Source organism: Empidonax traillii, unplaced genomic scaffold, assembly GCF_003031625.1.
Source record: "Empidonax traillii isolate 1590-97213 ecotype Southwest subspecies unplaced genomic scaffold, ASM303162v1 scaffold1398:size116460, whole genome shotgun sequence".
NCBI lineage: Eukaryota > Metazoa > Chordata > Aves > Passeriformes > Tyrannidae > Empidonax > Empidonax traillii.
The window spans coordinates 1-24,222 of record NW_020956591.1 but is presented as its reverse complement, the minus strand read 5'-3'; the positions used below and the strand labels follow the sequence as shown (position 1 = coordinate 24,222).

The window sequence follows — 24,222 nt, the reverse complement described above, 5'->3', positions numbered from 1 at the left end:
TAATGCTAAATACTTGGGTTTTTTTGTGGTAATTACCCCCTTTTCACATCCCCTCATCTATTAAAATGCTGCCAGCTTACTGTCCTAGTGAACTCGGTTTCAAAATTGCAGTCAGTCTAATGCCTTTTCATAAACCATAACTAGGCCAGTGAGTGACTTGGGACAATTTTATGAACATAACTATTTGTTACAAACAGTTTAATTCAGGGTTCAAAAAAATGTTCAGTATATTTTATCTTCTTAGCGTTATGGTTATGATGACTTTTAGGGGAATATAAGGTAAAAAGTGTTTTATCTAAGCAGTTTAGCCATAAGGACTGAATTGCGTGAAGAATGGTTTATAATTCGAACAAAAATTTTGAAAGGAGATACTGCACAATTGTAAGGTGTGTCTCCTGGCTACTTCTAGTGGAAACACGAAATACATTTTTTAGGGATACGAAGGCAAGTTTTTGTAGCCCTCTCGTTTAGCTGGAGTTAGTGTTGATGTGGTTTGGATATGCTGCCGTTTGCACTATTGCAGGGAGTTGCAATGTGCCTGGTTCTCCACGCCTCTTTCTTGCAGGCATTTGTTTTATGATTTTGGCATGTAAAAAGCTTCACAATTAAATACCCAAGATGCAAGTGGCCATTGTTGATTACTGCAGATGAGTGGTAATTTCATGTGTCAAAACCAGCATTTCTGCTCTGAAGATATGCTGTTACCAAATCTCAGAAGCTTCCTATGATTCACAAAAGTCATGGTTCTGCCCAAAAGAACTGGGCTCTTAATTTTTAACAGTGTTAAGAAGCTTAAAAAATAGATTAATCTTGCTACATGTTGTAGTAATACAGGGAGAGACTGTTGTATGGTTGGGAGGAGAGGCTGAGACAACCAGGTGGGGAGAGAATATTTATGGCTCCGCTATTTGAATAAAGAAGTAAATATTGCTTCTGGCTGCCAAGTACAGCATTCCATATGCTCTATCCTGAAAGCTTAAAACGGTTTAGTGTTACAGGTAAGATTGAACAGACCGTGAACAAATGGATAGTGTATCTTTTCGTCTCTGTGGCTTGATTTTTCTCTGAAATGCTGTTGGACCATTTGTTCCCCGTTAACTTTTTTTGCTCAAGGTTTGTGGTCTGATGTGTGGCATAATGAAGATGTGGAATTGCAGAGGAAAGCGCTTTAAGAAGGGAAAGGAAGCACAGTAGTAGTGTACAAAAACCCTGAAGTATGCTCTTCAGGTATCTCTGAAGTGGCTGAGAAGTTGAAATGGAGATTTGTGTGTGTGCTACTGGAAAATCACTGGAAAATCACACGGTTACAAATTTTTGTTTAAAGTTAAGCATCAGTTCAGTGAGAAGACTCTTGAGTAGCCATCGAGTTTGGTTAGTCAGGAGTTTTGCAGTTATCTCCTTGCTGTGGATAGATGGCCAAACAAAGGAATTAGGGACAAATCATAAAAAAGGTAACTTTCTTAAAACAAGGCAGAACAGAGTCATAAAATACATGATTCAGTCTGGAGATGGATAGGACTGTGCCAAATATTTGCTGCAGATGCTTCAGTCTCAGGTATTACAGGACTTCTTATAATTTCAAATTAACAATTCTTTAGTTGGTGCTTTTGCTGAAGCTTCACTTTCTTGCCACCACCATGATACTGGGCGCTCACTGGTTGTTCAGTAGTTCTGCTCCTTGTTTGGATGGCAGAAATTCAAGATCCCTTCCTTGCGATCCACAAGGAAGCGTTGCAGCCTCCAGCTTTGTGGAGGCCAGACATTACCTTTAAGGTAACAACATTTAACTGCCAATTTAAGTTCTAAAAGTTTTTGTTTGCCTTTGTGACATTAGTCTTCTTATAAATCTGAATTGCAAACTGCCTGAAGGGGAACTGATGCGTCTTATTTTCTTTGACAAAGGTGTGGTTTGCTGTTTGCTTTTTTTCTGAAGTGCTTTGCATCATCTGAAGCTCTCTGTGCTGACATTCAAAGATAAGGCAATGACAGGCAGCGCATTCTTTTAGCTCAATGGAGGCAAATGAATAGCTCTGACCTTGCAAATAAAGAATGTGATGCTTGCTTTTTCCTCTGTTGCTTTTAAATGAAGTGGATCATATGAAGCATTTTGCTACAGTTACCTTAAGTGAGGCATGCAAGTTTGTGTGTTTCCTCTCAGCTATGCCCTTACTCTTGCTATAGAAGGTCAGATGCATGTCCATGAGGTTGACTCTGTAGTATCTTGGTTTGGCTTGCTGCCCGGTTCTTTGCATTATAAAGTGATGTCCCCTAACAGTGATGTTTCCTCTTCCCCAAAAACATGACAATGCAGCACACATATATTCAATAACTTTATGCCAAGGTGATATTACAGAAGTGTGAATGCTAATTTTTCCTTTTTTTTTTTTCTTTTCCTTTTTTTTCCAAAGGGAGCATTTGTAAGAGAAGTTTGTGGAAGGAATAAAGATAAGGAAGTAGTAAAAATTTTTCTTCGTGGTGGTATAGAAAGTATCCAACACTGTAAAATCTGCTTGCGTTGCAGGGAATGTTGTGGTAGGTTTTAGCTGAGCCTCTGTTGCATCATTGCCAGAATGAAGAGCTTGGCTTAAATCTGTCCAGATCAGCAGATCTTTCACACAGGCCCAGCACTGTTAAGCCTGCTTTTAAGCCTAATTCAGATAGACACACGTGCACATCAATTTCCATGCAGTACAGCTCACTCTCTTAATGCTTTCTAGTTCAACTGCAGGTTTCAAGTGATGGTAGCAGGGCCAAGACTCTTTACAGTTTCCTTAAAAGAGAGTGCAGGTATCATTTATTGAGTTACTCACATGCTTTTAATGAGCTGCAGCAAAGAGGGAATCAGATGAGTAACTAAAGGTGCTCTGCTGGGGCAGGCTGCTTTCCCTTGAACTGAGCCTACTACTGCTTTGGAAATCAGTCCTTGAACATACTGTAATTTATTTATTTAAGGCTCAAACAACTGTGATGAAAATTGCCTGTACTGCCTGTACAAAAATTCTTAAATCTTCCCATGCTTTTACAGAGTTTATGTTTTCATTGGGCAGTGTGCCAGGCTGCCGAGGAGCACGTGCATGCATGACTTCTCCTGTCTTTGAGGATCACATTAACATTTTAGTTGATTTTTCTCTTAAGCAGTCACTCATCTGACTAATTTATTTTAAACCAAAGTACTGGAGTCTGTATAGAAGCAGTTTTGCTCAAGGTCAGTGACCACACTCTTGTGTTAGAGATCCTGTTTCATCTTGCTTCCAGGCTGTGGGTGCAGCTGGAACTGCATAAGGCATTTGCTGCAGTCATATTAACCGTAGGAAAGTGACTCCTCCTATTCAGGCCTGTCTAGTTGGAGATGGGAATGCTAAATTTCAAACTCAAAAAATAGAAGTTACTAACTTCTGTTTTGCCTTTTAACCAGCTGCAAATATGGGGAGACAAGCCTAGGCAGTCTTCATTGCATACCTGTGTTAATACAGATATAAAGAGAATTACACAGCATTTCTCTTTTCTTAATACTCTACACTTTTTGCCTAAAACTGTTCTGTATCTTGCATATTTAAATATCTCAGACATACAAACATTAGCAGTACCTTTCAGATTGGCAGTTCTGTATCGGGCTGTCCATGTCAGGCCAGAATTTCTTCTCTGCTGTATATCTGAGTGCAAGTAACATTGAATGTGTAGTTTTCAGGATATTAAGACTTTCAAATTTAGCTGAGTGGTTTATATATAAAAAATTAAAGTACTCTGACAAACAAGCTACTGAAATGGGATCAAATTAGGTGAAGTAGCAAATGCAATTAATTTTTTTATTGGAGCACTTCAGTCTGTCTCTTGAGACATTCATTCTTCTATGACATGACAAACTGTCACACTTGTGCTTTCTGTGTGGGTTCGTGGCTTAACTAGATTCAATTAATTTGCAGCATAAGAAACACTGAATTTGATATTTTTGCGAAGATCTTTTCACGTGTCCTTGGAGGTGGCACACATCTCACGGATAAATCATATTTGTCTTTGCAGAACCATGTTGCTGTGCAGTGTGCTCACTGTCTTTAATACCTCTAAATGAAGGTACGACATTAGTATTGAAATTGATCCGGTTACTTTTTTTTCTCTTTTTTCTTTTGACATCTTCAGTAACCACTTCTGCAGCATGTGAGAAATTGGAGAGAGACAGGAATGAACTGCAAGTTGCTTATGAAGGGTTTTTGCAAAAGTTAAACCAGCAACATCATGATGACTTAGCTGAGCTGGAGGAGAGGCTTAAACAGTTTTACACTGCAGAATGTGAGAAACTCCAAAGTATCTGCATTGAGGAAGCTGAAAAGTACAAAGCACAACTCCAGGAGCAGGTTTGTAATATTCAAAGTAGAAAAGTTCTCTAGCAATTGATTTCTGCTACAAATGAGTCTTCAGAGAATCCTGGGTTTTCCAATAACAGAGCTACTTAATTTAATGTGAAACTCTACTTCATTGCAGCTATAAACACACTACTACATTAAGCTGTACAGAGCTTAAGCTTATGTTTAAATGTGGTAGAGATTCCTTCTGTTCTGCCAGCTTCAGTAACTTCTAGAGCTCCACTGGATATCTGAGGCAGCTTGAGTCTCAAGATTTATAGAAACACACATGCCCTCTGACCTTGCTTTGCAACAACTCCATGTGTGTGACAGATGCACACATCATCCTGTTGGTAGTGGTAAACTGTAAGGCACCATTTTCATGTACTGAGTGTTGCACCTGGCTTAGCTTCTCCTGTTAAATCCTACTAAACCATTTAAATGTACTCGATGTAATACATAAAGTCATCATCATGCTTTAAAAAAGGGTTGATACACGTAAGGGGATAAAAATCATGTTGTCATATTGCAGGTGGACAACTTAAATACCACACATGAAAGCTTTAAGCTAGAACTCGAAAACAGACACTCAGAAAAAGTGGAGGAGCTGAAAAAGGAGTATGAATCCTCTTTTTCAGGCAAGTATTTTGTATTCAAGTGCTATAGTACTGCTAGTCACAAACAAAAATATTCAGGCTTTCTGATTAGTATGTCCACTTCATTGTTCTTAGTGGCAAGATATCTTTAAAAACATGGCTGAACTCCTTCCTTTGGAATTAAGAAGCCTCATTTTACATACAGCCATAACCATGATCCCATTGTAGTTGAATGAAACTTTTAAAACCATTAGAGTGGAAGTGACTTTTTCTTTCAATAGAAGATGTCAGAATTGCCCTCAATGTCTCAAGTGACTGGGTGATTCCTCCTACTCTGTAGTTCAATAAGGAGCACCTCAGAATTGAAACTGAGGATAAGTATGTATCCTTGTATGCTTTCCAGAATGACATGGACATTATACACCATGTAGCAGTACACTGGGGCAGGGGGTGGTGAGTGTGCTCAGGTTTAAATGACGTTGCATCTCACTGATTTAAGTGATGATGATTTCCATCCTCCTTCCAACTCCACTTGATAGCCAAGTTTCCAGTGACACTTTTGTGTCTCCACAACTGGTGACGCTTCCACTCCTGTCAAAGAGCAAACTCCTCTGCAGGGCATCTCTGAAGTAGGAAAGGAAATTTTTTTCTAGAAGCTTGTAAAGGACACAGCTTCAGTTTTTGCTGTGTTTCCTTGCAGAAACTCAGCTTTTGTCAGATGTGGCTTGTGCTTAATAAATCCACTTGCTGCACGCAGATGAATGCTTTCAAAACTGACATGCTCTCAGCTAATGAAATGAATATGCGAGGGACAGTCCACAAATCTAAAGTGGCAATAAATCTGGTACTTCATACGTACTTTACATCAGTTAATGATAAATGTCATTTCTGTATTGTCATTGACTCTGCATATGTGTATAGGCTGGCTTTACAGGCTGTTTCTTTAAAAAAGAATTTTCACTTCTTATATTAAAAATCTGCAAAAATAACTTGTTTCAGAGCTCAAGAGCACCCATGAATCTGAAAGGAAGTCACTTGAAGATTCCTTTAAAGAGAAGCAGGAATTGCTGGAGGTTTGTTAAGGGCTGGGGTCAAGTCTTAAAACTTGAAAGGCAGTTTGGAGATGTGCAGTCAATTCTTGGCCTAACTATACCATGTCTTTTTATTTCAGAAAAAAATCGATGAACTAAAAAGTGAAAACGACTCTCTGAGTGAGAAGCTGAAATTAGAAGAACAAAAACAAATAGCCAAAGAAAAAGCCAATCTTGTAAGTCTTGATCTTCAAAAGTAATGTGGATGAGCAGATCTTGCCTGGGTTTATTGCAAAATATGAAAGGTTTGCAATCAAGCCTGATAGGACTCTCATACTTAGTAATATTTTATGTAAGTGCCTCACCTGCCAGAAGTTTCTTGTGAGCGCTATGATGCTTCTATGAACTTTACCACAATAAATCTATAAAGCTGTTGAATATCTAAGTCAGGGGTGTAAATAATAGCCTAAGCTAAATTGAAGATCTATGCCTATGCAGAAGTTGTACCACAGCTTTTTTCTGGACAGTTGGTAGCTCTTCTAATGGTGCTATGATCAGTGTGGGCTTGCATCACTACTAAAAAACTCTCTTCTTGTACTTGAGTCTTTAATGCATTTATTCAAACATCGATTTGTACTTGTTTCTGATTTATCCTTCAGATAAACTTTTGTCCTGCCTTTTCCTCCCAAGGCTGCTGTTGCTCCTGGGATAGAAATGCGCTCTTAGAGAGGTTTTTTGTGCACCGGGAGGGTTAGATACAAACGTGGTTATCTTTCTGGTTACCCAGAAATAACTGGAATACCAGTAGTATTGTTTATTACACAAAGAGAAATTCCATGCCTAAAAACTCACCTAGGATGCCTCCAGTAGAAGTTGCTCTAGTTTTCACTGGAATTTAATTTGTTTGGGTTTTTTCATCTTACTGCTTGTGCTAGTGGCAGGACAGAGCTGCTGCAAGAAGAATACACAACCACAGTATGTTGGCTGTGGTAGTGGGATTTTGAACTGCATTCCACAGGCATGCTCAGATGTTGTTTGAGTTAAAGGAGCAATAGCCTTTACATAGCTTCAAATGCACTTTGCATCCTGACAGTATAAGATGCATCATAAGCTTGAAGCTTCTCTGTGGAGAAGTACCAGTTTGACTTAGCATCTTCTTCTGTACTAAGAAAAATTCTGCACTATCAGAATTTCCAGTAGCCCTTTGAAGACAGAGATGTATTTACAACTGTCCGGTGTCCTTTAGATAGCATCACTTGATATTCCCAGCTTTTTTCTAAAAACGTCTGTAGACCTTTCAGTCTGTTTATTTGGCTGTGTGTTCTGCTCTGAGTAGCTCATGTGGGTTCTCAGATTTAACTTCAAAAAGACATTTTAAGGCCACTGGGCTAGAGGAGGGAAAAGACAATAAATTGAATATTGAACATATAATGTAAGTTGCATTTAAACTTCTCAGGATTGCTTTTCTTGCTAGCTCCTGGCTTCCATGGAAAGTCACAAGAGGGAGGAAGGAGTTGTCTGCTGCCTTCGCTGAGGCAGCACAGCATGCAACAGTCCTTAAGGACAGGCAGGAGAATGAACTGCATAGGTGATGGAGCCCCTGTTACCTGTGATATGTACTGTCCCTGTGGGACTGTGCCTCACAAAACTGCAGGCATTGCCCTCCAGTACGAGGTTTCTGGCATGGCAGTGAAGCTGTTATTCAGTGCACTGCACTTGTATTCTTACCCAAATACACTAAAACAAGTTTTGCTTAGATACACAACACACTTAAACATTGATGGATTTTGGCTTGTGTTCCACTTGGATTACCTGGAAATGGACTGAGATTTGCTTTACTTCTCCTTATTTTTGCCTGTGACTTTGCCTTTGAAAATTGAGAATGTGTTTTATTTTGCAGTGTTTGAATGGTTCTTTTGAAATATAGGTCCTTCAGGAAACCACATCTGACCCTGCCCTGTCTCCCTCCTCTCCCCTCTATCTCTCAGAAAACAACAAAAAGGAAGAATAAAATATGAAGTCCTAACTTGCTGTATTGTAGATAAGTCATGGATGTACAGCAGTGCAAGATTTGTGAGTGCAATTGCATTGCCAGGCTTTAGGAATAACATAAAACTGAAAACTTGGAATTTCTGCTTATAAACCTTCGAACTCAAACCAGGAAGATCAGTCAAGATTAAACTTCTGATGTTTTTTTGAACCATTTCATTGTCTGAAGACTCTTCAAATGTTTACTCTTAATTATCTCTTGGGATGGGTTATGAGTAATCCGAAATAAATTTTGGAACTCCTAGCCTTAAAGGGAGCCTTTGGGCACTCCTGTGAAACAAGTTTTGCTGTGACAGCATTAGTGCTTTGAGTCATGAGGGTTTTTCATGTCTGTGTATTAAGTGTTTTCTAAGGGAAACTGCAACTGTCCACCTACACCAAAGGAAAAACAAAATCAGAGAAGAAAGTCATATCAGATCTTGTTATTTATTCTAAACTGTTTGACTTGATTTCACTTAAAAGAAGAAATGGTTGTTACCATAGTTATTTTCTTGCTTTTTCTGAATAGCAGGGAAACAAATTGTTCCTGAAATTCAGGGCACTAAGCAAACTCTCTGGAAATCTTTCAGAAAAACCCACAGATTATGTACCTGGAACAGGAGCTGGAAAGTTTGAAAGCAGTGCTGGAGATCAAGAATGAGAAACTCCATCAGCAGGATATAAAGCTAATGAAGATGGAAAAACTGGTGAGTATTCCTTGGAATCTGGCAGATTGGGGCCATGTCTCTGAGTTGTGTTCTGATGATGACCTCAGGTTGGTCAGGCTTAACAAGAATTAAAATTTTTTGCTTAATGGAAAACATGAAATCATGATGGGACATGCTCACATTGTAGGTACAGCATTGGGCTGTAATGTAAGGAGGGGGAAAGAATGCCCCAATGCTGTAAATGACCATGTTCTTTTTTTCTTCCCTCTCTTCTCCCTCACTGCCAAAGAAAAAAATCCTTACCTGCTACATTTGCTCGAGTGGTATGGAAGATAGATTGCACTGCCAGGAAAACATTAACAAGGAAATTATCCTAATTTAATAAGAAGGGATCAAATATGAAATGGAATAAATGTTGATTATCTTAGGTCAATCATTTTAGCTGTTATCTCTAAGCTGCTACTTCAGCTGTATGGACTTGCTCCTGACCGGTGTGTAATTCCACATGAAGAGGCAATTTTGGGGGCAGACCTTGTACTTAGCATGCTTTTACTTGTGTCAGGATGGGGTCCTTCTCCTGGGTGGGGCCTTTGAACACTGTTGTAATACTTGCTTAAGCAAGACTTTAATGAGGAAGTATAGAAAGAGGTTTGGATACAGAGGAATACATTCAGGTCAGTTGCTCAGTGTTGTACAGCAGCGTATGTTACCCTGGTCTACAATTACTAGTAAACTACTAGCAAACCTTCGTCTTTCCTGAGAGATGTTGGCCACAGTGTAGAAGCCCTTGGATCATCCAATCATTTATTCAGTTTTTCCTTAAAATGTAGTGGAATCATGAGAGCAACAGGCAAAGCTGTTTACGCAGGGGAGCTCCTAAATTTGTCAGGTTACTGTGTTATTTCTAGGCAGTCTTTTGTCTGCAGCAGCTTCTAAAACCGCTGCCTGTCACTGGCAGAAGTTACTAGAATGTTCTGGTTAACAAGTAGATCCCCTATGCAGTCCTCCTTTGCTGGCTTCTAACCAGCACAAGTGGCCAGGTGCCAGTGTTATGCAAGGATAAGGAAAATAGGATCTATTTGACTGGTACAGAACATTAAGTCACGGTAGCAGGTCAGTCTGACGTTACTTCAAGTTTTTGTATCTACTGTTAACAAGGTCTACAAACTCCAGATTATGAACATCTGTGATAGCTCAGTATTTTGATGAGTGAATGTATAGGGTTTATTTTAAACTGTGACCTTTTTCTAAGGTGGAGAACAACACAATCTTAATGGATAAATTAAAGAAGGTTCAGCAAGAAAACGAAGAATTAAAAGCTCGGATGGACAAACACATGGAGCTTTCAAGGTGAAAAATATCTGTGCACTTTTGGATGTTCTTATGAACCAGCAGGAAGGGGTTCCTGTGATGAGAAAGAAATTTCTGTATAAATATTAGTGAATGCAGTTTTGTAGTACTCTGTAAAAGAACACATCCCTTTCTTACTCACTTGTATCTCTACAAATGTGCATTCCTTTGTAGAAGAACAAGCAGAAAAAGACTGTAAGGGGGTAAAGGCTCAGTATGTTCTTCAGTGGTCAAAAACAACATTTCAGGGAAGAAAAAGCAACTTGGAAATACCATTATACAAAGATTGTCTCTCTTAAGTACTAAGAGCTAAACTTGCTTGTGAGCTAAACCTGTGTTTTAAACACTTCAGTGAGTGATTTGTCCCCAGTTTAGATCAGTGTGTTATATTTAACAAATGTGTTACATTGATCCAAAATGTGTTATATTTAGCAATAACAGTATTATTTAACATGAACAAAGAAGGTCTGAGGTTCTCCTAACTTCAGCTTTTGCTTAAATGGATGGTCAGACTCTTGTAGTTTGCAGCTTCTATGTAGAGCTGAGCCTGCAACAAGATCCAAAGGCTCCAGCACAGCCATTTAAAAGCATCTGTTAGTTTAAGTAGGACAAGTCTTACTCTTCAGATGCTTTTTCCAGCCTTTAGGGATTTTTCTTACTGGGACTCTTCTTCTGCTTTTTACAAGCTACCAGTTTAAATCCAGCAAGGATGAGAACATGCTAAATCCTCCCTTTAAGAATGGAATTTAGTTGTGAACCCAGCAGGGGTTTATGCACTTTCAAACCTTTCTTTACAATTAAGTTCAGTACTGTAGCTTTCAATTTGGGTTATGTGTTCTTATGTAAATCTTCTGTTTGCAGGCAACTTTCTACAGAGCAAGCTGTTCTACAGGAGTCACTAGAGAAAGAATCAAAAGTAAACAAACGCCTGTCAATGGAAAATGAAGAACTTCTGTGGAAGTTGCACAATGGTGACCTATGCAGCCCAAGAAAACTGTCTCCCAGTTCTTCATCTGTGCCTCTTCAGTCCCCACGAAATTCTGGTAACTTCTCTAGTCCTGCTGTGTCACCGAGATGACATCTCTTGAGAGAAAGAGGGGATTGCATTTCATTTCTGATCTGCAGAACCAATCTTAACTTTAATCACAGGAGCAAGAGCTATATTAGCCGACTATGACATCTGAACATAACTGGAAACTATTCAGTGCAAAAATGGCAAGAAGAGACTGTGAATATGGGAGTAAGACATTCACTCCTCCCAAAAAGACTTGTTTATGACCTCTATGGACATCGTTGCACAAAGCACTTAAGGAACAAGGAAAGACTTGTTTGTTGCCTTTTCACCTAACTCTAAGAAGAAGCTCAGGGGCTTAGAGATAAAGATCACAACCTTTATAATATGTTCCTTATCACCGACACTTTTTTAAGGCTGTGTGTGCGTGTGCGTGCGTGTGCTGTGGATGGGATGGATGTAACACACTGTGCGTGTGTCTAATGCTGCCTTCTTTGCTGTGTACGTAATAAAGGATAAAAGCTGAAGACTATACTTCATTTACTTCCTTGATGCTGTTGACAGTATGCATGCTTTTAGCAGAGTACCCTTGCCCAGCAATGAGGAGAAACTGCCACTTGTACTGTAGGTTTGTTTCCTTCAGCTTTCTGGCTTCAGTTCGGTAAAAAATTGGCATGAAAAGCTTTGTCAACTGACTCATTAGTGTCTTGGCCAACCTAAGTATGCAACTTTGGATTAATTTTAAAAACAAACTGAATTGCAGCCATATTTTGCATGGGTTCTTGGTTCTGTGTCCATGCACAACTCTGCCATTTATGGGGAGACATTTTTTGCAGGATACAGTGGCTTTTGGCTTATAGTCAGAACCACAGTAGCCCTCAAGGTCAGAAGTTCTTATTTGAGCTGCAGGTTTAGAAGCCTCGACTTAGCATCTCACTGGTTGAAAAGGAATCGCTAATTTCCCCAAAGCAGCAAGTCCATTCCCGAGGATAAACTAGATGTAGACTGGAAAGCCAAAGCGAAAAATGCAATAATTGTTGCTAGGTGCATTCTTAACTCAGTTCTTGAGAATAATCTTAAGTAACTGGTGAATTTCAGTGTAGCTGGTGACTCACGTACTTTGCCTTTTTAAGCATTAGGATTTGTATGAACATTCCTCAGAGTTGGTTAAATCCGCCTGAGGAGGAAGGAAAAGGTGGTATCTGTGTATTTCATCTTGCTAATTCTGCCATACCTTCCCTCTTAGACCGCAGGATATTGGTCTTTTGCTAGTATTTGGTGAAAGATCCTGTACTAGAGATTCTGTAAGGGAAAAAATTATCCTGGCTGCTGGAACTGGAGGACAAGGGTGTCAGTGTTTCTGGAAATGTCACATGCTGAGCTTTAGCTTCAACAAGGTATTCGTGTAGCCTTGCTCCAGCCTTGATCAGACCTGTTTAAGATGTCTGCTTTTTACCTGCTAAACACAGGTTCAACTGCAAATTAGTATTACAGAACACTAGCTTGGGTTTTACAGTAGGGCCAGGACCACTGTTACAGTACTGGTTAACGAATGCTGTTAGCTGGACATAAAATTTGCCATCCGTGACAGTATCTGCTGAGTTTCCCTGTGTTTTTAGTAGCCTGGGGACAGGAGTTGGGGGGAAGGAGGAAAGCATTCAGGGAGAAGTCCAACGCTCAGCTGGAGAATCACTTCAAACCATTTTACCTGACTTCCAAAACCTTGGCTAGTACTGAGGAATACATAGAAACAAGACTGTTAACAGTGCTCATACAGTAAGTAAATTTGTAATAAACTTGTGATTGACTGTTTCATCACTAAATTGACTTAATCTTTCATAATGTACAAGTTAAGGGTGCCATTTCTGTAGAACATTATGCTTTCTTTTAATCCTTTTTAGGGCACTGTACATACCACTTACTAGTGGTGTCAGTACTTAATATGTTTTTCAAATTTAACTACGAAGATCCTGTGTTGGCTACAACTTGGCTTAAAGTATCTCATGGAATATTCTTATTTTCTATGGTCAGAGATTTGATTGCATGTATTTGAGCTGAATGCTTTACAATAAATTTTTTGTACCAATTGAAGGATTTTTCTTCTGCTTGTATTAGTCAAATGATCTTTAATCTAAGGAGGAACATTCCTCCAGCTACTACAAACTTTTAGGACCTGCTCAGCACAGCAGAACAGCAATAGTGAAGCTTCACTGCACAAATTAATGTTCAGCTAGCCCTTTGAAAATGTTACCCTTGCTACTCTAATGTAGGTAGAAGTTATGCAGAGCTTGCTTGTGATTATTAGCAATTCAGTTTGAGTTGGCCATTAAAAAAAATATATATATTAGGTACTCAAAATGTGCATATGTCTCGTAAAGGCATCCTACAGAACTCATTAAAATGCTCACCTTATTCAGGAAATTTTGTGTGTGAGAAAAGCCAGAGTTATAGTTTAGCAGTCTAAGAGCTCATGTCACAAGAACAGTTGTCAAGCCACTGGTAAGAACTTACATTAGTTGCAAAGTAATGCCTCAAATAAAACATGCAAGGAGATTGCATACCAATGTTTGAAGGTCAAATATAGCACAGTCCTTCATATAACAGAGCAGGGAAAGCTTTTCCAGGCTTCTGGTACAGGAAGTAAGTAGGGTATAGTAAATAATACAAAGACTGTTCATTTGTTGATAGTTTCCCTTCACAGTACACAGGAGACTCCTCATCTCTAAACTGCTTGCAAGTTAATGCTTTTATGAAGAAATCAAGACTGCTTGTATATAGAAATCAGACTACAAATAACACCTGTTCAGTGTTTGTCCTTTTGGTCTCAAAGAATTAAATAATTCTGTTAATCTGTAAATACTGTTTTAATGTTTTTCTGTTTGAGTATCAGTATTTCAAGCTTTAACTTTGTTAGCAAAGGCTTTGTGCGATCCGGTAACTTTTACATATTTTTTTTTTCTTTAGCATAAAGTTTCCTTCAGGAAAAGTTAGAAACCTGCTCACCAGAATCATACAGCAAAGGTCAAGCAGTTAAACAAGTGATTTTCTTCAGATACTGAACTTTAACTAGTAGGTTTAACTCTAATGATAAGCTTCAGAGGATGTTACAGTGACATTTGTATCTGTACCAAGTAGGTTGTTGCCATTCAAACTACTCATAATATGGTTCACCTTCGCCCTTCAATACTTTTCTTTAAAGGTCTTTGTATGAGTTGCACTGTATTTGCTGTAAAATTTGAGGTGAATCATTTCCTTAAGCTAAATGAAGATGTTTCTCATTATGAACACCAAAGACACTTGCATGTAAACTGGTATCATGCAATTCATGCAGGAAATTCCTTCTAGACAGTAAGCAACCACTGATATTTAAAACTGTAGTTGCCCGACAGCCAGGAAATCATTTAGGGCTGAGCTGGAGTTAAAAAAATCATTAGAAAGTCGGGATAATCATGGAACCCTTAAGAAACAAATACCTTCTGTCCATTGCTGCTGCCTTGCCTTAGAAGAGCAGTGACACAGGTATGGAAATGGAAAGAACAGTACTGGCAGCTTTAGGCACGTAACCTTGACAGGTCATTTACACTTCATTTCCCAGGCTTCATTCTCTTACCCTGGGTCACTGTTCATTTAGGTGGAAATGTGTATCTGCATCAATGTAACAAGAATCAGCCTTGCCCAGCAGGTTTTTAGTAAAATAAGAACTATGTAAAATATATGGTAAAATAATTCTCATCGTTTAAAATAAGAATTATTTCAATGCTTGAGGGACAGGACAGGGAATGATGGACAGGACATGACACTCACCAGAATTCTTCCTTAAAGGCACTGCCTCTGTAGTTGTTATCAGTCATGGGAACTGCACCTGAGGGGGACTACTCAAGCAATGGATTTACACCATCTCTTCCTCTCCTGCCACAATGTCTTCCATGAAGTGATGCCACCACGTGAGCCACTGTGCTATTCAACGAGTCTGGGCAGGTGGCACGATCTCCCACTTGCTACATTTTCTGAAGCAAATCAATTGTCGAATTAAAGGCTCAAATGCACTTTGAACTACAGGAGTTGTGTCAGCTTCCTAAATTTCAACGGGAAAGACACTTCTTATAAATGGAAATGCTAAAAAGGAATTAACACACTGCACAGCCTCCTCCAGAACCTCAGGGATTCTTAATTTGGTCAGATTTAAAAAAAAAAACAAAACAAAACAAACAAACAAACAAAAAAAACACCAACAAAAAAAACAACAAAAACACAGGTACAAAACCAATTTTCCCCCTAAAAAAAGGTGCAAGGACCTTTTTAGGTTATTACTATGACATTGTATAACTTATTTAGTCATTTGGGTAACACTGTAATGTTCCTGATACATTTTTACAAATGTACAAGGAAAAAAAAACCAGCAATAAAGTTCTCCCAATGGAAGAAAACTCACGATCTTCAGCTGGTCAGAATTCGCTTCAGGCAAAAACTGCAGTTGGCAATGGCTCAGGGCAGAGAGAGTGACAGCAGCAAGCTTCGACATGTGCTGCCATCCCTAGCCCCAGACCGCCCAATGGCACACCAACCCCAGCCACTCCCCAGCCCACCAAAATTCCTCCTCACCCACGTCCCCCGAAGACGAGAGAAAAGCGTAAACATTAGCTCCTTCATCTGCCCGTTTCCTGCTCGAGGCTATGAAGAAGAAGTGTTGCCAAAATATAAAAAAATGTTGTTACCAAGTTCTTAACCTTTGGCATGTCTCTTTCCTTACATTGGTTACTAAACCCAGTGGCTTATTTATCCAGGTATAATTCTGTGTAAGTGAAACATCTTTCCGTTTCTCCTAAGTAAATTAATACAATCAAGTTGAACTGAAGAACCTAAGAAGAAATTCTGCTGTATAATTGAACATTATTCTAATGTTACATTGACTTTTTTGTATTTTCGTAAATTATATATGTATAAATGCAAGTTTTAGTTTTAGCAACCATAATTTGCTACATAATTTACTAAACATAACGCTATACATCTGTTGCGGAGTAAACTACTAAGTAAGCTCCATATTTTAAGGTTGTAAGAATGCAACAACATAAGGAAAATCCAGCATACCTGACTGCATACGAGTCTCTCGAGATACTTAGCTAGGTGCCAGAGGGTTATTAATCTTTACCAGGAGTGAAATTTTTAAGCATTTATGTCTTTACACATATGTGAAATGAGCACACACACACACATATTTATGTTTTCATAATGTTCAAAAAATTTAATTATTCTTGCAAAATAAATATCTGTTATTGGTTCATTTTGTATCAAGTACACGTACAGTACTGTAATTATTAAAACTGCATGCACCAATCAAGTACATGTACAGTACTGTCATTATTAAAATTGCATGCACCACACAGCAGGCTGACCTTATGCAAGAGTCTGAGGGAAAAGACCCTATGCAAAGGAAAGCCCAAGAGCACCTATTCTTAAATACAACATGCTCCATGCCTGTTCATGTGGGGTCTGCAACATGTCCAGGCTTTGTTGCCCGTAATGAGAACACAAACTAACAGAGTGTCAGTTTATGCGGTGCTTTATTCCAGGGCCCGGGATTCCTGTGGACTCCTGTCCCAAGACAGGTACCCAAAGACCCACATTTTGAACGCATCTTTTATACCATTTTCCAAGCAAGGTTACATGATTGGTTTTACATTTCTCAGAAGACATAGCAGTTAAACATAAACTTACATATCACTTCGATTATATTCAAATATTAATCCATTTACCTGACTGTTAATCCATTTACCTAACTGTAAACATCGTGTAATTAAATCCCACCACCAGATTACATCCTATCTCTAGTTGCAAATTTGTCTTGTCCCCAGTTCTTTTCGACTTATTGTTTCTTGTTGGTCAGCATAGCCTTAATGTCTAACCAGACCCAACTTCGCTCTGACAAGCCCCGACTTGTTTCTGGCAGGGGCCCCTTCAAGCCTTGACCAAACTGTAACAGCTTCATTTAAACATTAATAAAGACAATTAATAGCTATAATGTCAAGTAATACATAGTTTAGTCCAGGCCCAGAAATCTTTCCTATCAATGTAGTTCAACTTTAGTAGCTACAATTGTTTCTCCTTGTAGGTTCTGAGCTACACAAACATAGTTTCCAGCATCTCTGGCTTCAAAATCAACAACAAGAAGAAGGCTCTTTGAGATTCTTGTAGTATGTCCAGTTCCTCTGTTTATCAATCTCGAGAAGTTTTTAACCATCACAGGCAACTCAAACTGTTTAAAAGAGGAAAAAAAAAACAAAATAAAACAACAACCCACCCACACAAAACATGTACTTAGCAACACCACCCCATCAAGCCCTGATGCAAGAGGTTGGATAATAGGAGCCTATATCCAAGAGTCAGCCCTCAGTGAGAAAACTGAAGGTCTGGCAGTTGCAGCAACATTCCTGCATTAAATATTGATGTGCCATAAGTTATGCCAAATAAGGGTAATACAATGGCTCTTCCACTCTAAGCACAAGTACTGTGTGTCTTCAGATCAGTGATGGGCTGAAAAAGCTCTGCCTGGAGCCTCTGAGTGAGCTCAGTTTTAGGCCACTTACTAAGGCTGCATTTGGGTACCTGATCAAATAGATCAGGTAGCTTGGGGGATGTGTTAGGATGGATGTGTGAGCTCATTTTCAGACCTTCAGTGTCTCAAAAAGAAGGCAGCAGTGGCACAAGTTAGTTGACCAAGCACATGTTGAAAACTAACTCCTCCTCTAGTTTTAGAAACACTGTATTAAATAACATACAAACTAATAGTAACATTCCCAAATACTTCTAAATTAATCCTTACATTCTGGTTTCCAAAATGTGTATGTAACTTCAAAGCCAAAATACAAAAATCAATGTTTGGATAGAAAGATGCCTTTTGACTTTTTTGTTATAACAGGCTTTTTCTTTACCCTCCCTTTTATAAGACAGTTCTCTGATGGACTGTTTATGAGGTCACACTCCCTGGCACCTCAGAAGGTCACATAGGACTGGATAAGAAGAGAAACTGGCCTAAAGACAGACTAGGGCACTCTCTTTCCTTCCAAAATCCATCAGCTGCTCATCAGCAGCTTAAAGTACACTGGCTTCTTCTATACCAGTAACTGGGATAAAATTGTAAGAGAGAGGTTTCTGCTTGGAAACCATCTTCTTTTGCTTCATAAAAGAGATGGCTTTTTACCAATATGAATGCTACAAGGCTTAAGCTATTAGTAGCAAAAGGGTAAGATATACATGTATCTAGAGCCAAAGCTACAATCTCACACTTGCAAAATGACCATAGAAAGGCAGCTGCCAGTCTTTCTGAAGCTTAGGGATGAGTCACAGTGGAGTCAGGGAATGCCTAGGAAGTGGCAGGCATTACCGGCTTTAAAAAGAAAAAAAAAAAATCTTGGTAGCTGTAAATCTCATGCAGAAATTCCTAACCCTTTGAAAGTAATCAAGCCACTTAGCAGAGCACTGCTTCCAGTTCCCAGCCTGAAAATCAAGTGCTACCTACAGTCATGTACTACTGCACACTTAATTCAGGCCTAAGTTAGTTCTCTAAATACAGTAAGTAGAACTTTCTTGCTGCTACTGAAAATGAAGGTAAAGGCCGTGTAAAGTGGATGCTGTTTGCCTGGTTGGGCTCCTGCTAGTCGAGTTTTTCTCATACTAATTGCCTTCTGCTTTGAAGCCTCTTTCATGGAATCAGATTAAGGAGTGGATCTGTATGCATTCACAGCAGATCAATGAGCAAATGTAATTGTCAGAGAGTGGAAAAAATAAGGAAAAAGTAAGAAAAAAAACAACTCAGTGCGGAAAAAAAGAGGGAGAGGTTAGTGAATACGGAGATGAAATGATGGTCTCCCCAGTGCAATGAACCTGGGAGCTAGCATGGATTAAAGTGCTGCTTCTGCTCAGGAATCAAGCAGTAGGTGACAGCCCAGCTGCTGGGCAGGGTAGTGGTGGTGAACAAAACTGTCACTGAGCTCCCTGCACTGGAAGTAGCAGTACCAATGAAAAACCATCCAGTTAACCTTAGAACCTTGTCAGTCCTTTTTCTTGCATAAAAGAAGGTCTATCTGGCCAGCATCACTGAGGATCCTCTATCTTCTCCCTCCACTCCCATATTTTTTCTTTGCAGTATGTGAATACTTTCTCAGTAAATGTTAAGTCTCCCAACAAATACTCTGACACTTACCTGATCATTTTGTCGGGGCAGAAATCCAAACACAAGTCTTCCCTCCCTGTTCCCAGGCACAACTGGAGCTGAGACTGTTTACTCCAGTGGATAATAAGCAGATACAGGCTGAAGTCTCTCTCTCACCCCAGCAGATAGGTGCAGTGACAGGGTGTAGTCCTCTGCTGATAGCGCATGTGCCCTGCACTGCACCTACAGTATCCACAGCAAACAAGGGAGTTCCTTTGCAGGTGTTTAGCTATCTATGTTCCATCAGTGCTTCAGGGGCATAAAGGCGTGGTGCACATGCCAGGGTGCATCAGGAGCTGTAAGACCACTGGAAGCACCTGGGCCAAGAACATCCAGCAACCACGCTTGGGGCAGCCATCAGGCTGCGAAAGATGCAGAAGTAGCAAGGGGTGGACACTAAGGAGATACGGAGTTTTGCAAGGCCAGGCTGGGTCTAGGATTTTAATTCCTTCAATTGTTCTTAGTAAATACAGTTAGTTACAAAAGACAAAAATGGGGTTTGTATAGACAGTTACTACAGTCCATTAAACAGGAGGGCTGGCAAATGGAACACAATGCCAACCCTTCGGGCATAGAGGATCCCTTTCCCATGGTTAAGGGTTCCATCTTCTAGCAGTCCCTCCCTTTCTCCTAGCCTGTTTAGGATAAACAGCAGGAGGAATGAGGCTGAGTAAGAATCAAGCCCCTACTGTAACTGGTCAGGGTGGTTAGAGGGAGAAGAAAGGGAACCATCAGTGTTGCTAGTCAGATACATCATATTGCAAGAAAAGAGACCTCAGATTCACTCTGTGTTTCCAGTGGATTCTTTCAGATGAGGCTGGGCAGAAGCAAATTCTGCTTCTGGATGAGGGCAACAATTAAGCTTAAAAATTCTGTGCTGGGATGATTCATGTGCCCCAGCCACAGAGAAGGAAGGGATATCAAAGGCAGAGGCATCAGTGAGGCTTTGTGGCCCCTAGAACAGTCTCCTGACGCTAGCTGGCTTTGACCCTGTCTGAGGCTTTCTTTGGAAATGCTGCCAGAGCCCAAGTGTCTCTGGAATGGAAACCTGAGGGAGGAGTGTGCCTTGCTGAGCTCGATTTTTGCTAACATGCTCTCCAGCTTCAGCCCTGTGCTACTTCTAGATTTGCAGGGAAAGACGGGCTGAAGTTCAAAAGGGATATGCTGCCCCCGCCTGCCAGCACACTTCAGCTTTTATGCAAGAGGCAGACACCTCAACCTGAAAGAATTTTTACTTCAAATCCAAACGCTGACTGCACGCAAAGTCTTGCCTTTAGGAAGAACAAACCATATCAAGCAGGGCATACATCTCTTACCTCTTCCCCTGGATACTGCCACGTGAAGTGCACATCTACATCTGGCTCCCCAAGGACTGTGCAGATCACAGCAACACGGTCACCGAGTTTGGCTCTACTGGATGATGCCTCAATTGTGGCTGAGGGTGGGCCCTTGGGAACTGAGAGAAAGACAGTGCTTGGGAAAAGAAAATTAGCTTCTAAAGTTAAATACACTGGCAAAACTGAGATTCGATTTTTGACTCAGTTTGCTTAATCCAACAGGTGTTTTATGCCTGCAAATACACTGGGAAATTGCTGGAATTTAGACCTACAGTGTTTTATCACATATACTTTTGTTCAAGATGTTAAAAATCTGATTACATTACTTATTTTACTTTTTTAAAAAATTGTTTTCTTAGACATGTCAGCACAAGAGTCAGTTTAAGCACATAGAAAACTGCACTTTACCTTCCACATACAATAGGTGATATTTGATGGAAATCTGAGGTGCTCCCTGTGACTCCGCTTTGCAGTAGACAATGCCTTTATCATCAGAAGTAGGGTGCTGGTAGACAAAACCCTTTTTTGCATCATAAATAATATCCGTTCCATCTGTTTCAATTTCTTCTGCTGGAAATTCCCTGTGTAAAGTTACTATTGCTGAAGGAGTAGTAATGCGGCATGGGACAACTGCAGGTTTATCTGGGTTCAGGTAGACAATCTCAAAATAATGGGGAGTAGGCACAAAAAGTTCCTCTTTGTCTGTGCAAAAGAGTTGACATAGTTAGAAAAATATTTACATCTTGGTTTAACAGAAAGAAAAGAAAGCACATACAGCAAGAGAAAATAGCTATGAGCAATATTTCAGGCAAATCACTTTGGCTTAATTTTTGATATGCACCCACAAAAGGAAAAATCACAGCTTGCATTAAAAACATTAAATCAAAAAGAAAAACAAGGTATTCTTTACTATATCTTCAGACTTTTTATATCTTATGAAAAGCTTTGGAATTCCTTTTTAATAAATTTGAAAATACTTATCTGGATCCCACCACCATTGGCAAGATAAGGACTACTAGGAAAAGATATTCTTTGGAGCAACAGACTTTTTATATGTATGCTTTTAGGCCAACTGATTTATTGGTTTAAGTAGATTAAATATTTAGTGCTTTTAGAATGACAGTTAAGGAGTATTTCCATAATTTGCATGCTCCTTAGATATATAAAGATGAAATTTCTCTTTCTAGCGTAGGCATTTATGTAATAACTTGACTGAAAAGTTTATTCCAGAATTTCTAAAGGAATGTATCCCAAAACCATTAAGCAGTTCTGATAATTCTGCATAGTCTCATGGTCTAATTTAGCTCCCAAATGTATGGCAAACAATCCTACCTTACAATTTTGTACTAGAATGTTTTCTAGCCAATAATACTTTGGTTCTAATTGGGATTTAAAGTTATTTTACATCCAAAATGCTTTCGATAAGAAGATCAAATTCAAAATTTGATTTCAGCGCTGTTGTATCAGGTAGCAGTAAACCATGCACAAGCTCTGTGGGACAACACATGATCTTAGAAGAGTGTTTTGCCTCTCAACATGCTATATAGACTCCCGGGAGAAACTGTGGCCTTACCAAGGTCAGTAAGGTCAAGATTTTTAAGCCAGTGCAGGTAATTGGAAAAAAGTGGCGGGGCAGGGATCATCAGAATGCCACGGCAAAATGAATCTTCTGCACAGATTTATTTTCTTTGTTGAGAAACAATTTCAAAAGTTAAACATTTTTATATTCATTTTATAGGAAGATCCTCAGAAAGTCTGTTACTATTTTCAAAGGTGTTTGCTTCGCATTGCATTATGCATTACTTTGCGTATACGTTTTGCATAATCCATAGGGAAACTGGACTCAATAAATCATACTAAGCAAGTATTTTCTGCTCAGCAGCACTGTCTTCCTTAATATCCACTAAAAAAAAGATGAAAATAGCGGAAATAAAATCTTGACAGTGAAATAGCTGATGTAGCTTTATTTCTGTCTTACTAGCAAATATGCTTTCAGTAATAATCCCCCAGGAGTTAATTACCTGTGAAAAAGATGTACGTTGAGCCTGTTTTAGTCTCATCCTTCCTGCATTTGTTACCATTGCACAGCTGAAGCCAGCAGCTGTATTCACCTGTGTCTGCTGCAGTGGTGTTTGCCAGGATCAGCTGACCATACCTGTCAAGCTGCTTTATACTGCACAAAAATAAAAACAAAAGGCACAGACAAGCACAGATGTATCTTCTTGTACATTTCTGTCAGCTCTGTTCTACTTTTGATTTTATACTCCTACTCTGCAACTGACCTACCTTTCAAAGCTCTGTTGCAACTTCCCTTTTTGCTCCAGCCGACACCTGTTTACACGAGTAGTTTTAATGATTTTAACTACACACAACAGCGTGCAGGTCTTTTTGTCTTGTAACTTAACTTTTGGATTCTTTTCAGTCCCCATTTTTTAAATGGCCAGTGACTATTCCAGGCAATATGTTCACCTATGTTTTGCGTCTGTTTGTCCACGTATAGCCCTTTTGTTCATGCTAAAGGTAAACCTGCAGTGCTTTTTTAATAGCTTAATAAACTGTAGCACTGCTTCAATACATCTAACAAAGACAATTCATGAGAAGTAAATAGCAGGTACTTTAATAAGAGTTTGTTTAATGATTTATGCCTGCTTTCAGGCTGAACGCTTTACCAATCTTTAACATACTGCTCCAAGTTTCCACTTGCAAATACCATCATTTAAGAGCTTCTATCTCGGCTTGGATTTGTACTGCAAGTCAGTCATTTTGCACCACCTACTCCTCTGCCCTAAGCCACCTCACTAGCATACGCTCCCTGGAGTTCTATCATTATAAATTACATTATAAATTACCTGGAGTTTTTGGATAAGCTTTGAGAGATTTTATTTCTGCAAGAGATCCTGCTGCATATCATACCCAACAGGAAGAAGAGAGAAATGCAAAACATGTCCTAGTCTGTATTATTATTATTGTTATTTAGTTTCACAGTTCACGTTTCATAGGCTATATGACTGCATCAGCATAAAATGTTTTGCAAGTATAGAGTATTAAATGTCAACATTACAGAGAAACCTTTACGCCAGAGCATTTTTGCCTCCTTTATTTAACACAGAAACTGAACTATAGCTCAAAATCCCAACAGACAGAAAAATAAGGTCAGAGTTAATTAATTATTGTACAGTGTGTTCTGCTTAGCTGAGAACAAGCTACCCAGTAATCAGCGGAAATAGCCTACCAAGGTAGTCACCCACAAACATGCACTAACAAAACCTGGCAACTGAGAGTGGAAGTGTTGAAACTTGTGACAGAACTGTATTAAGCAGACAAAATGGGCCATATAAAGTAAATTACAAATGGTAAATCCTGCAGTTGACCAATATTTCCAGGATAATTTTTAATTCTTTAGCATTTTAGATGCAAGGAAATCTGACTCAAAAGCCAAAACTTTGTGTCATGGGTTGAGGTACCTGGGTTTTTGGTAGTAGGGAGGTCATAGGGGTGGTTTCAGTTAGAAACTGCCAGAAGTTCCACCGTCCTATGAAAAAGCCAGTGATAGCCAGCTCCAGGAGGGACTTTCCCCTGTTGCTTGCCAAGGCTCAGCCAGTGGAGCTGTGCTTCTGTGACTAACATACTTGAGAACAGAGGAAGAGAAGT

The 24,222-nt window shown here is 39.4% G+C and overlaps 2 protein-coding genes across 9 annotated transcripts in view; one reads left to right on the top strand and one right to left on the bottom strand.

Annotated features, from left to right (window-relative positions):
- The window catches only part of MTUS1 (microtubule associated scaffold protein 1), a 91,081-nt gene extending 77,726 nt beyond the window's left edge, over positions 1-13,355 (top strand). For 6 of the 8 annotated variants that reach the window (XM_027907078.1, XM_027907077.1, XM_027907082.1 and 3 more), the window contains 7 exons: positions 4,138-4,352; positions 4,873-4,978; positions 5,936-6,009; positions 6,108-6,203; positions 8,586-8,702; positions 9,916-10,013; positions 10,875-13,355. In XM_027907078.1, coding sequence (XP_027762879.1) covers positions 4,138-4,352; positions 4,873-4,978; positions 5,936-6,009; positions 6,108-6,203; positions 8,586-8,702; positions 9,916-10,013; positions 10,875-11,091 — 923 coding nt within the window. In that variant the 3' untranslated portion in view covers positions 11,092-13,355. The other 2 variants (XM_027907080.1, XM_027907079.1) reach the window with 2 other exon arrangements.
- Positions 1,338-23,000, bottom strand: LOC114069944 (platelet-derived growth factor receptor-like protein). Its single transcript, XM_027907076.1, has 6 exons — positions 22,858-23,000; positions 22,593-22,744; positions 20,980-21,273; positions 20,551-20,690; positions 17,004-17,278; positions 1,338-1,348 (listed from the first exon to the last, which is right to left on the bottom strand). Exons 1-5 carry the CDS (start codon positions 22,998-23,000, stop codon positions 17,090-17,092), a joined length of 918 nt encoding a protein of 305 aa, XP_027762877.1. The 3' UTR covers positions 1,338-1,348; positions 17,004-17,089.
- Positions 23,001-24,222: the final 1,222 nt, after the last annotated feature.